The sequence below is a fragment of the Topomyia yanbarensis genome, chromosome 3 (genome assembly GCF_030247195.1).
Source record: "Topomyia yanbarensis strain Yona2022 chromosome 3, ASM3024719v1, whole genome shotgun sequence".
Taxonomy (NCBI): Eukaryota; Metazoa; Arthropoda; class Insecta; order Diptera; family Culicidae; genus Topomyia; species Topomyia yanbarensis.
This window is the reverse complement of record NC_080672.1, coordinates 1995614-2009800: the sequence shown is the minus strand read 5'-3', so window position 1 is coordinate 2009800 and position 14187 is coordinate 1995614. Positions and strand designations below refer to the sequence as shown.

At 41.7% G+C, this 14187-nt stretch overlaps 1 protein-coding gene across 1 annotated transcript; it reads right to left on the bottom strand.

Moving 5' to 3' along the window:
* Positions 1 to 8133: 8133 nt before the first annotated feature.
* On the bottom strand, positions 8134 to 13532 carry LOC131692961 (uncharacterized). Its single transcript, XM_058980399.1, has 2 exons — positions 8678 to 13532; positions 8134 to 8612 (listed from the first exon to the last, which is right to left on the bottom strand). The coding sequence occupies exons 1-2, from the start codon at positions 13530 to 13532 to the stop codon at positions 8134 to 8136; spliced, it is 5334 nt and encodes a 1777-aa protein (XP_058836382.1).
* Between the last annotated feature and the right edge of the window lie 655 nt (positions 13533 to 14187).

Below are 14187 nucleotides of genomic sequence, written 5' to 3'. Positions count from 1 at the left end.
GAAAAGCGGCCATCTTTCAAAATTTACGAACTCACATCAGTTTCCCTGAAATGGTTGGGCCGATTTTCACAAACTTAGTTCCAAATGATAGCTATAATATCCCCACAGATGTCTATAAAATTTCGTACGGATCGCTTATATGGGTCCGGAAATATAGACTAAATCGTCCGGTCACATATGAAATTCCCATATAAGCCAGAACTCAATTTTTTTTTTCAAAGGGGGGACCCCATGAAATTTCAGAAATCGAATTCGTATTTTTGATGCCAAACATCTTTAAAATGCATGAAACGTCGAGATTTTATGTTATCTCGAAAAAATTTTTTTTTTGTAAAAATCGACTTTTTGGGACTTTGCCGATTTCGCAATATTATCGTGGCTGTTTTTTTTTTCAAAATTTTAGAACTCGAACTCTTTTAATGAATATAAACAACGCACATATTCTCGTGATTCATAATTGAGAAAGGCACAATTGCACCGCTAGGTGGATTAAAATAGGTTTTTTTCATTTAAGCATGAACTGGTGGAAATATATCCAACAAAATCGTTTGTTGCAGATTTTTAAATAAAAATGAAAACTATTTGAATACATACAAAAAAAACCTGTTTTAACCCACCTAGCGGTTCAATTGTGCCTTTCTTATTTCTATAAACTACGGCTCGGTGGCAGGTTATTTTCAACATAATTGTGGAAATGTCCATTACATTCTTAGTACACTTTGCACTTATACACAATGGCTTGCCAGCCACGAACTTGATGAAATACGTGTCGACGGTGAAACACTTGAAACAATATCATACTTAATTAGCCTAATCAGCATTAGTTCAATGTTATCTGCTTCCTAACTCATTTTGTCATGCGAGGGTGGGTGTGTGAGGAGGGCGAAAATCCCACGAACGAACGACTCCCCAGCTTAATTTGGTATGCTTTGTGATATGGTGGTGGTTTAAAGATGATGGGGTTGGGAGGGGAGGGGGGTATGAGGGCTGGGTGGGGTGTTGTTCTGAGGGGTGATTTAAGGGGATTTTAAAGGGAGGGGAGTGAACAGTAGAGGGGGGGGGAACCTCTCTCCGTATACCCTCAACTACGCCGCTGTTAAAATCCAGAAACTTTATGCAAGTCAAAAAATTTATTAGGTTTAGGTTGACGGTTTTCAGAGTGATTTCATAACCTTTCTATATGAGAAAGGCAAAAATGTGCCAAAATCGAAAAAAGTAAATTTCTATCAAATTTTTTTTTTTGAGTTTGCATCAAATCTCGACGTTTCATGCACCTTAAAGACATCTGGCATCAAAAATAAAAATTCTATTTTTAATGATAATGGTCATTGGAATCGTCTGGTGGGTCGCAGTGCTGGTCTGATGCATATCATCGAAGAACTGAAACTAGAGGAAAAATTTATCGCTTCACAAATCTTGGCGCATATGTCACTAACCTCCGAGAAGAAGCGTCGTACCAAAGATCAGATAATTGATGCGAAACTGTGCAAAATTGTTACGAACTTACAAAATTTTGATACTATTGATTATCTTCAAGCAATAGCAGCAAATCTGGGCTCGCAATAAAGATGATTTTTTAATTAAATTTTCTAATCCCTATGACGGTTAATACGAATAAAATCATTGAATATAATTTATTTTGTTTTAATTTGCACGAAAACTATTGAAAGAAACAGAACCAGAACAAATGCTTAGTTTACTGAATTTATTTACACAAGGATTTTAAAAGTAAAATTTGCTTTGAGTAAGATATCCTAAATTGTGGAAATTTGAAATTAGAAATTTGCAAACTTTCGCATTAAAGAACAGCTCATAATTAAAAGAAGGATGAATGTTCCGTAGAGTATGTCATTTATCTTTCAATAATTAGGATAAGTAAAGACTAGATAGTTCAGTATAAATCATTGATGATTTTCCCTTCTTTTAAACATGAGCTGTTCTTAAATAGAAAGACTGTCAAAATTTCTATTTAAAAATTTACATAAGTAGAATGAAATCCTTAGATGGTAACTTGTCGTTAATCCAATGTTCACTTTGCCAAATAAAAAAATATACCAAATAGAATTATGCTAAATGGCGTTATGCCAAATGGTCTTTATGCCAAATGGTCATTATACCAAATTGCCATTATGCCAAGTCACCTTTATGCCAACTGACTATTATGCCAAATAACCATTATGCCAAATGGTCATTATGCCATATGACATTATGCCAAATGGTATTATGCCATATCACATTATGCCAAATGGGGTAGAGCCTTTTTTTCATACATAGGAAAAATTTTGAGATACAAGCGTATTACGAAAAAGTTAATTTTTGATATTTTCAAAAATGGTGCAGTTTACCCGACCGTCTATGATTTTGGTTGATTTACAGATTTGATAACTGATATTTCCTAAATTAAATGGTTTTGCCTGGAAAAATGTGGGTCTTAAAGGGACGCCAGCCATTCATTTGTTTCTCTTGTTGTTTCCAAGTTTATAAAGAATCCTAAACAACCACCTTTTTATGAGCCACTGATGAAGCGGTCCCCTAGAACACGAAAAAATAGACATATATCGGGAATTTCTTCCTGACGCAATAAAAAGGTGAATCGAAATATTATTAAATGTGATTCATAATACTTATGAAGCACGAAAAAAAAATGTCAAGTGATTTTGTCACAATATGACGTCTATGCAGCAGTTTCCTGTTGGCGCGCTTTTTGGAAATGGTCTGCGGCCGAAAATCTATCTTCCGTGATTTTTAACCTAGAGCTAAAAAGTAAGGTCTTTTCGATTCTTTATATCAATATAAAGCGACCTGCTTTTGATTTTTTGTAGTTTTTTATTTTTCGCGAAACGCTACCAATTTTAGTAAAAATAACAACGGAAAGTGTCATAAAATGGACACAAAATGGTTTACTATCGTCATTTCTCGTTTCTACATTTAAAGCGTCACTTCCAAGTCCTGCAAGCACGTGCTGCACCATTACCTTATTGCAACCGCCGCAATTGACCGAATGACCTAGCTGTTTACGCTGAAATCAATTCTTGACTCGCGGGTAAACAAACTCTTACCATACCACCTAGACGTAGTTTGGTAGTGCTGGCAAGGTGACGCAAATGCAAAACACAGGCGCAGACGATATTGTATTTTTATTTAGCTTTATTGCATACTGAATGAAATTTGCTAGTATCATCTCAGATTGACGAAAGGCAAAAAATGTAGAACGCTATGTATATTCTTTACAATATACCATGAAATATTATAATCTATATCTTTTAGAAAGATCCAGGAGTTCTTAACAAGAATATGTTACAGATTCGATAGAATTTGCTTCAAACATAAGCGATGCAAAAACATTGTTTAACCTCGACTATTTGAAACAAATACGCCGTGATGAATAGGAACCGCTGATATACAAGTAGGTAAATATTTACCTTTTTCAATGTTTAATACTGCTAAATAGAATGGACATTTTCAAGGCTCACTAGATCAAACGTCGTGGAACGAAACTCAATTCAAACAAACTTGTGTCAAATAATTCACACAAGTGATTTCTTCTGTTCTTCCCTTTACCAGAAAATCCCGAAAACATGTCGAGATTGTTGTTTTATAGTAGCAGAAAACCCATCCCAAGATTCAATATATCGGAAAAAGCGCATATCCTCGAGTTAAGCAGTTTTGTTGGAGCAAGTTCAAAACATTATTCTCTCTCATAAATAAGTTAAAAATAAACAAATCTGTAAGTAATATTTTCACATTTTTTAAATCTTCGTATTGTTCATTTACAGAATCATTTATTGGTCGACAGGCTTGACAAATTTTAGATATTCAACTCACGATGCAGTAACTGCTACAAAACTCTATGTTACCACACTTTCCACCAAACCAGATAATTATTGATTGCAATAAATTATCGTTACAACATATTGACATAAATACCACAACATTTCAGCGATTTTTAATACGCCTAACTCCCACCGGATCCGGTTGGTTGGACGGTCGGTCGGTCGGTCGGTCGATCAGTCGCATGTCGAGTACCTTGTGCTCTGTCATTGCCCAGCATCCGATTACGCCTCCCATCATTCCATTGATTCCATACATCCTCGATCTGTGTTGGCATTTTCAGCAAACCCCAACTGTGGAGGACCATCAGGGGTACATAATAAATGTATAATATGTAATCAAATGTCCGTACCTGGCTATGGTTCACTTGACCCAAAATGCCACCGCCACAACAGGCAACATCGTGGCGTCCCATCCCTCGCTCAGTGAAAATCATCCCATAACCACTCAGCAGTATTCAGTGACCATCAATCCAGAGGAGTAGCCAGCCTTTACAAAACAGTTGCTGTTGCTCGACGTTAAATATGTAGCACAATTCCAAATTTAAGACTGATCCATTTGGAATTGTCGAATGGAATAAAAAAAAAATAAAAAATTTAAATCGTTATAATTCGAATCAGCAGATTTTTCCATAAGCCAAACAATCAACATATTCCGATTCCTCCCCTTTGCTACGACATTGCGACCATCGCAAATAATTCAAGCACAGAAGGTTGGCATGATAACATTATCACAATCGTTCATTTTCCCTTGCCACCACTTTTCACCATCCCGATGGCCCGTAATATCAGCTCTTTGTTCTCGGTCAGAATCTGGACTTTCATACACACTCGCACACTCACACTAAGTTACTGATCCCACTCAGCCCACTTGACTCTCTCCTGGAGTGCTGGATATGAAATTAATTATATTATTAATTACTAAATAAATATTCGGAAAACAGCACTGAGCTTGGCCGGAATCCTAGTACAACCGGATACATGTTACCGTCGAGGTTTGGATCTGGGAAGAGTCCTATTTATTTCACTTATTTTCGCACATTATTGTGCCTATCTGCCTATCTGTGTCGACATAATTTCGAAGGTAAATGCAATTCTCCAAGGTGTGACAAATACAAGTACATTTTTTAAAATAAAAACATTATCTACAAACATACCAAGAGGGCGATATTGGAAATTGGTGTGGAGTTTTAAACAGAAGTGTTTTTTTACGGATAACAAGCCCCTCGTTGCAATTGCTTTATTTGGTCAGAAACAGCTGAAATTGTACAGAGAAACAATACACAATACTAGGCAGCTGGAAAAGTCCCGGACCAAACACAACATTTGTTTCTCTTTCATTTCGCATATTAGTATCTGCAGAGTCCACATTTTAGCGCGATACCGAGCTTATGGCTTTCTGCGAGTCTTTTCTGACAATAACTACAACATTTCAGTAAGAGATTTGGAGACAAATAACAGTCACACGGAGCCATATCCGAAAAAAAAACAGTGTAATCTAATTCAGTCGGAGCATAACGCTTGTTTTTGAGCACCAGTTAACACACGCAACATCCAATACGCGCACAGTTTTCGCATGTTTAAATGGTGAATGTGGAATGAGATATTTGCGATATCAGCTATATCACGGAATTCCACTATTGGATCACTCGATATTTGTGTGCGTACGACCAAATTGAAATTCTGACATCCATATTATGATCGATATACAACGATGCAGTAGAGTTGCAATACCTATTACACATCGAGTCCCCTTCGTTTTTTATGGATTTTTCTCAATAATAATGTTGAATGAGAACACAGAATTTCCTTGGCACCTTTGTTTAAAGAGAACAGAAGACAAATGAATCCGAAGGAAGATATCAACAAATATGTGGTTGAATTGTGTGCCTCATATTTATTCTGTATGCCCGGGATTATTCAATTCATCTAGTAATGCATGGGCAGGCCTGTAGCGTGCGGTTGGCCGAGTTGGCCCCGCCAACTTTGATCTGTTTAATGAATTAGGTCCTTTACCCTACTTCAAAAATAAAAATAAAATAAAATAAATAAAAAATGAATTAAGTCAGGATAGAAATGCAGTTTAATGGTATTTTGTTGTTGCTATTGATCTCAAATATAAAGTGAATTAAAGAATAAACAACGAATTTGGTTGAGTTGCACGACACGAAAAAGTCAGCTGCAAAAACTTCAAATTTAAATAAATATCGAAAAATATTACATTTTTATGCTCTTTTTAAAAGTTTCATAGAAACACTAGTGGGATAGATATGTGGTTATGAGCAGTAAAGTAGGCCAACTCCTTAACACTGTAGCAAAGTATGGAGTAAACTGGATCAATTATCATCAAGAAGACAACCCCATATCGTACCGTGAGAATTTAAGTCTCCTTGATGCTGGAAGGAGTTCCGCAATATCACAAAGTGCCTAACCTAGGTCCAACCAGTCCTACACAAAATTGACCCTCTGGTTAAAATGTCATATGAGATTTGTTGGTGTTTCTGGAGCTGCTGGAAACTCTTTGACTGATCTCAAACTTCTAAAACCAGAAGCTATCAGAGCTTCCTCGAGCTAGAATATTTGGCAGACTCTCAAGAGAAAAACTGAAGATTTTACAAGGAATCTCATCTGCTTATAGTTTTTAGGGGCAGTAAAAGATATCCCCATATGAGGTTCTTAAAAATCAATCTCTTCCTGACCCAGAAGCACAACGATTTGTGATGATGAGTTACAAAGCTCTTTTTTAGTATTTCTGCAAAAGTGTAGCGGGGCGTTGTAACAGGTTATGTAGACTCTTCCCACAATAAGCACTTTTTTCAGCACTCCCAATGCAAGAATCATCCTCATGATTCTTTTTGCAATTATCACTCCGAGCCTTACTGCTACAATGGCACATTTGCACGAACAATCAAACAGACAGACGATTCCTTTTATTATCTGTGGGCCATGAACAATTAAACCCCGCGCTTTAGTAGATCCACGCATGAAAAACACGAATCAGTGACTACACAGTCGCACTCAATTTTGTGTGCGGGAATGTAGACGTAATAGTTATTAATAAACGGCTTGTCGCCAGCAACACCATTTGCTTGCTTTACATAGAATATGACAATTCTGAACCTATCTGGACGAACGGGAGAGATATCTGTAACGGTTGAATATTTCTGAATCAGTTCTTTTGAAATCGTTAGCGGATTATCTTTGATCCAAAAGAAGATCAGATATGGTCTGACCGCATTCAGTGTGTATGGTTTTAAACGGAGTTATTGTTAGTGTAAAGGATCAATCGCCTTTTAAAAGGCATATACATCTCAAAGATGCAACAAATCAATATGCAATTCAAAGTAGATATAAAAAATCAATAAATTATCGAATATTATTTCTGTTGAATATTCTGGGCGCACTGCTTTCCGCTTCTTGTATAAATTTGCTGTTTTGATGGCGAGCAATAGTTAGGTCTACCCTCTGTCGCTTGTCGACAGGGAGTCCAAAAACGAGACAAAGTGAATAACAAAGATATTGTCGTAACACATTTTTGTTAGGACAAAATCTCTCTGCTACATATCTTTGTTGCTTACTTGAAACAACAAAGACAAACATCATGAATATATTGTCGCCAACACGACCGGCTAGCAACAAACGTATATCGTATTAAGAAGACGATGAGTAACGTGTTGCATTGGCTATGTGTTCTAACATTTCAAGCAACGCTACATCGTGGTGTGTGATCTTATCTCCATTCTCTCATCCTCTCAATAAGATGTGCCTTCGCTGCTCCCTTGCAGTCGATGTTTGGGATTTTTCGTATGTTTTGAAAAAGTAGGTTGGTTCGTTATGAGGAATATAGTTTTAAGAGCATATATTTTTATGCAGGTAGGGTGATAAGCTTATTTTTTCACTGTTTCTATTATCACTCTACTCATTAGAAACCATTGGTTAGAGCAACGTCTGCCACCTTTGCTAGTGCTATAATTGGGGCATTAGCTTGCAATTTTCGCTGCGATCAAACAGAAGTATTGCACAATTCTCAGGTCATGTTTGTTATTACATTTGGATTTGCGAGCTACGAAAAAACGACCGAAAAATTTCAATTATCGATGGAGCGCGTTCGGATAAATATGCACACGACGGTTACCGTTCTAACGTATAATTTCAACTGATAATTGACTGCCTTCTACAGTCTCCCTTTATAGCACCCGCTTAGTGCGGTAATCAAAGTAGAAGAAAAAAAACAATGCAAATTGAGATACAATGGTTGTTTACTCGAATCGAGCGAAATAAAGCTTGCTAGGACGACTGAAGGTCAAGCTGATTTTCGTGAACGGCGCTTAGATTTACTTCCGCCGTAACATAAACCGCCCACCAAATTACTGCGAGGAATTTCTGCTCCGTTCCGTCCTGGTACGTACTCATCATCTTCTAATGGGATTCTCCGAATTCTCCTGACATCACGCCGTGAAATACCGTTGGTAGTTTTAACGGCCACTACTCGAATGCGTCCGTCAGGGCCAGGAAAGGTGTCTACGACACGACCTATCGGCCATTGCTTAGCCTTTTCGTTATCGACAATCAGCAGAACAAACTCACCGACAGTAACATTCGGTGTAGTATGCTGCCATTTTACCATACGTTGAAGCAATAGAACGTACTCATTCTGCCACCGAACTCTGAACTCCTGGGTGACTCGTTGTACATATTGCCACCTGTTCAAAGATCCGATCTGTCGCTCCAGCTGGTTGATCTCTGGAACAGCATTCAAGGTCCGACCGATGAGAAAGTGCGCTGGCGGAGAGGTTGTGGTTCGTTGGGATCATTCGACAATGGGGTGATAGGACGAGAGTTCATACAAGCTGCTACTTGCGAGAGAACCGTACTTAACTCTTCGAACGTGAAACGAGAATCACCTCCTAGCTTGTTTAGCAAGCTCTTCGCCACCTTCACCCCTGCTTCCCACAGTCCACCGTGGTGGGGAGAACGAGCGGGAATAAATGACCACTCAATGCCTTCGTCCGCAAAATAATCTGCTATTTGGTTCTCATGTTCGATTAAATTAATCTGCTGGTATAACTCACGAAGTTTTCTAGCTGCACCCCGAAGATTAGTGGCGTTGTCAGAGTACATCTTGTTCGGCAGTCCATATCGGCAGCTGAAGCGAGTGAACGCCGCAATGAATGCGGACGTAGTGAGATCCGAAACTGCTTCTAGATGTACCGCTCGAGTTGAGAAGCAGACGAATAGTGCGATATAGCCCTTTGTAGCTACAGCACCTCGCGTTCGACGACTGACAACATTGATTGGCCCAGCGTAATCCACACCGGTGATGGAGAAAGGAGGAACTGGCTTCAGGCGGTCTGCTGGTAGCTGGCCCATCAGCTGATGAATTGGTACTGGCTTCGCTCGTACACACTCGACGCAGGATCGGCAAGTCTTGCGAGCGGCGCTGGTACCGCTAATAATCCAAAAACGCTTTCGTACAGCTGCCAATAGCGATTGGGGGCCGCAATGAAACAGCTGGTTATGCTCGTGGTGGAGAACGAGCGCAGTGAGAATTGAGCGGTGGGGCAGCAAGATCGGATGCTTCGTGTCGTAGCTGAGATCTGACAGCTGTAACCTACCGCCCACCCTGAGGAGATGTGCTTCATCCAGGAACGGTTTCAGCTGTCGAAGTGGACTGGTGTGATGCACCTCATGATGCTTCTCTAGTTGATTGATTTCCTTCGCGAATTGCAACCTCTGAACGTGTTTCACATAGAGTTGCATAGCGTTGTCGATTTCGTATGCTGTTAACGTGGCGGCTCGATACTCGCGATGTCGAAAGCGAATCATCCAGGCAGTAATACGTAAAAGATGTTGGAGTTTAGGGTAATATCTGGCCAGCATCCCGTCGAGAAAGTCGTTTTCGTAAACCACCAGATACGTCACTGCTGCAGAACGCTGTTCCCTTTCTACCTGTCGTTGTTGCTTATCGTCAAGAGCGACCGTGGGCGCGGAATTATCTATGTTTGGACAAGCATTCCAGTAGGGGCCATGCCACCAGAGAGCGCTGTTGATGGTTTGCTCTGGTAGAGTACCCCGAGAGATCAGATCGGCGGGGTTGCTACGGGTGTCGATATGATTCCAGTTTACTGCAGGAAGATGCGTAGTTATTTCTGCCACACGATTTGCGACGAACGTTTTCCACCTTGAAGCACCACCCGCGATCCACGCCAGCGCCACCGTTGAGTCCGAGTACGCACGTATTTCATGAAAGGGTATGGTTAGGGCTTCCTTCACATTCGCTATTAGTCTGGACAGGATCACTGCGGCGCACAGCTCCAACCGAGGTAGTGTTGTTCGTCCATTTCCAATGGGCGCCAATTTAGATTTCGCACACAGCAGATGTGATGATGTGTTGCCGTCGTTGTCTATCGCACGAATGTAGACACACGCACCCATGGCTCGCTCGGATGCATCACTGAAGCCGTGCAGATATAATCGAGAGGCGGCTTGCGTGCCGATCACTCGTCGGGGTACCTGTAAGGAATTAAGATCGGAAAGGCTTTGCACGAATGTCAACCAAACTTGAACTAACTCACCGGGGGGAGCTTCGTCCCAGTCCACCTTCAGTTCCCAGAGCTGTTGCATGACCATTTTCGCTTTGATGACTATTGGCGCCAGAAGCCCTAATGGGTCAAAGATACTGGCGATTTGCGAAAGCATGGTCCGCTTCGTGGGCTGAAAGATCTGATTCGGTATGTTAGAGAACAGGAACTCGTCGCTGCACGGCTGCCAGTAGATGCCGAGGGCCTTGATGGTGCGGGTGTTGTTCAGTTCTATAGTTGTGTTTATTTCCCGATCAGCAGCCGGGATCGCGTTGAGGACTTCTACACTATTTGACGCCCACTTTCGGAGGTGAAAACCACCAGAAGCTAAAATTGTTGAGAGCTGCTGGCGAAGTAGAATGGCTTCCTCCTCTGAATCAGCACCTGTTAAAATGTCGTCCACATATGTGCCCCGTTCTGCCTTTTCCACTGCCTCCGTATACATCAGTCTGTGGGACTCCAACAACTGCTGCACGCATTTTGTGGCCAAATAGGAAGCACTTTTAGTTCCGTAGGTTACAGTATTTAGCCGATATTCCTTCACCGGCTCGTCGCTTGACCATCGCCACAAAATCCGTTGGAAATCACGATCATCTTGGTGCACTTCAATCATTCGATACATTTGCTTGATATCGCCGGTAATCACAATAGTAGGAATTCGAAAGCGTAGAAGAATGTTCACCAGCGAATCTTGCAAGACTGGACCAGCCATGAGAATATCGTTAAGAGATTTTCCGCTTGTAGTTTTCGCAGAAGCATCAAATACAACGCGGCATTTCGTCGTTGAGCTGGCTTCCTTTATCACACAGTGGTGGGGTAAGTAGACGGCCTCTGTGGGATTTGCATGTTCCGAAATAGTCATGTGCCCAAGCTCGAGATACTCGCGGAGGAATGCATGGTACTCTTGCTTGAGGAGTGGATTCCGGTGCAGTTTCCTTTCCATGTGTTCCAGACGTCTAACAGCCATCTGTCTCGAATCGCCAAGTTGACTCGGTGGGTGCAAAAATGGCAAACGAACGGTAAATTTTCCACTGTTATTCCTAACCGTATGCATTGAGAAATGCTCCTCGCAGCGCCTTTCCTCCTCACTGATGTGAATTTTAGGTACAGCATACTCTTCTATTTCCCAAAATTTTCGCAGCTGTTGGCAAAGACCATCATCAGAGGAAGCCAACAAGCACGTCGACACCTTCAAGTTCGATAGCGGAGCGCTGTTTCGATAGCGACCGGCTACCACCCACCCTAATTTGGTGTTTTGTAATGTAGGTAGACTATCATCCGTGCTGAGATTGATTTTTCCTGGCTCGAGTAACTGGAAGAAAAGTTCTATACCGAGCAAAACACTAATCTTACCGGGGCGGTTAAAAAGTGGATCAGCTAACTCAATTGAATCAGGTATGGACCATTGGTCAATATCGGCTGGTTTCGCTGGCAATGTTTTAACGATTTCTTCCAACACCATACACGGGACAGCAGTGCGATAATCCGTGCATCGAGATGCTATAACGATTTGCGCACATTTGTCGGCATGTGCAGGCATGGATGAAATTCCCTCCAGATCCATGTCTGCTTCCATTAGATCCAGGCCAAGTTCGTCGCAGAAGCTCTTACTGATGAAACTTACTTGAGATGCGGAATCCAGAACTGCGCGACATGCATGCGGTCGTCCATATTTGTCCAACACATTAATGGCTACGGTCGCGAGAAGAACATTTGACGCGTCGAGATTAGCAGTGGGATCAAGGGCCGAAATTAGCGACTGGGCGGCCGGACCATTGTTGGCATGTACGGCATACGACGTAAACGGGCTTGGTTGATGATCTGATGGCTCAAATGCGGCATGCAGAAGCGTGTGATGCAGTAGGCCACATTTTCTACAATTTCCCGATCTGCATACTTCTCCAAGGTGCTGCTTCAAGCAATTTTTGCACAGCCTTTGTCTGCTGACTGTTGACAGCCTTTCCTCGGGGCTCATGTGAATGAATTTGCCACATTGATAAAGTGGATGTGGCGATTTTGCACAAACGTTGCATACTGGCGGTGCATTTGTGGTGATGAATGCAGTTGCCCCTCTATACGATGGTTTCACAGGAGGTTTTTGGGCAGCAACGGCTCCATGTTTGGGGGGCTGCGCCGATTGTAATGCAAAACTGCGAGAATCTATGAAGTGGAGGAAACACTGCAGCGTGATGTTCGCTTCTTGCATATCAGCAACTCGTTGGTACCATAGCTGTTTGGTTTCCCGATCCAACTTCTCAATAAGGATAAATAAAAGCCATGTGTCCCGATCCTCTCGTTGCATGGCTTGGAGGGCTCTAACGACTTCGTCTGAGATGTCATGCAGTGAACGTAAGCCATCAGCAGACGATGATGTCAGGGCTGGCTGGCTTAGAAAGCGTTCAATATGCTTATGAGCGATCTCGAGTGGCTTGTCGTAGCGCGATTTAAGTTTTTGTAAGGCGGGACTGTAATTTACATCCTCGATTTTCAAGTGTGAAATTAGGGATGCAGCTTCACCAGAAAGATTTGTTTTCAGGAAGTATAGTTTCTGGCTATCTTTCAGCGATGGGTTTTGATGAACCATGCTGTTGAAAAGATCAATGAATGACTGCCACTCGAGATAGTTACCACTGAACACAGGCAAGGTCATCGGGGGCAGCTTCAGGTCCGACAAGGGAGTGGGAGCGATGGCAGCTTCTGGTGATGCAGCTGTGCTGCTGGTAGCAAGAACCATACGTGTGGACATCATATTTAGAAGCTCGGCTTGCTGCTGGGCAAGTTGCGTGATCACGTCATTCTGGGACGGCGGCCGCTCCTCACGATTACTATCAGCCAATTTTATCACTTTAAGCAATTTTAACAGTCGGTTTTTTAACCGGACATAAGCTTCTTCGAATCTACACTGGCATTCAATGGCCTCTTCGTACGTTTCATCATTCGTACAAGCATCTAGAATTCTTTTATGCACTGAACAATACGCAGCCCAAATGTCATTGAGCGTATCGAGTTCCGATTGCACGTCAATTTCCTCAGCCGCTTCTGGCTGGATTTTCACCACCGTGTCATGTACGCGCTTGAGTCGCGGCTCAAGGGATTTTCGTTCGCGAATTAGTTTCTCCATTGTCGATAAAATTTCAATCACCTTTTGCTCACTGTGCCACCGGTTGGCAGAATCACGAAAGTACGTAACTGAGAAGCGAGCGAACAATTTACCGAAACTGCGAGTCTTTGCAAAATCCTTCGCAATCCGGCTCGAAGGACCATATGGATTTGCGAGCTACGAAAAAACGACCGAAAAATTTCAATTATCGATGGAGCGCGTTCGGATAAATATGCACACGACGGTTACCGTTCTAACGTATAATTTCAACTGATAATTGACTGCCTTCTACAGTCTCCCTTTATAGCACCCGCTTAGTGCGGTAATCAAAGTAGAAGAAAAAAAACAATGCAAATTGAGATACAATGGTTGTTTACTCGAATCGAGCGAAATAAAGCTTGCTAGGACGACTGAAGGTCAAGCTGATTTTCGTGAACGGCGCTTAGATTTACTTCCGCCGTAACAACATTGATTCTTTGGGAAGAAGCAATTATGCTGATGCCAATTTATACGCATTCCATCGATTGCAGGTCGCGTAATTATTGAAATAGTGCGGCACCCTTCCCACATTCCGGGCAAAGTGAGAACGACGCGATGACCATCATACGTTGATACCACTAAGTTGTAACGTGCTTTAACATTCAGGCGGTAGCACTCAATTGTATAATACAACTGG

Coding starts and splice junctions, on each gene's coding strand:
- LOC131692961 (XM_058980399.1), bottom strand. CDS start 13,532: ATGGAGAAACTAATTCGCGAACGAAAATCCCTTGAGCCGCGACTCAAG. Junction 8,613..8,677: donor TCTCTCGCAAGTAGCAGCTT/GTATGAACTCTC, acceptor CCTCTCCGCCAG/CGCACTTTCTCATCGGTCGG.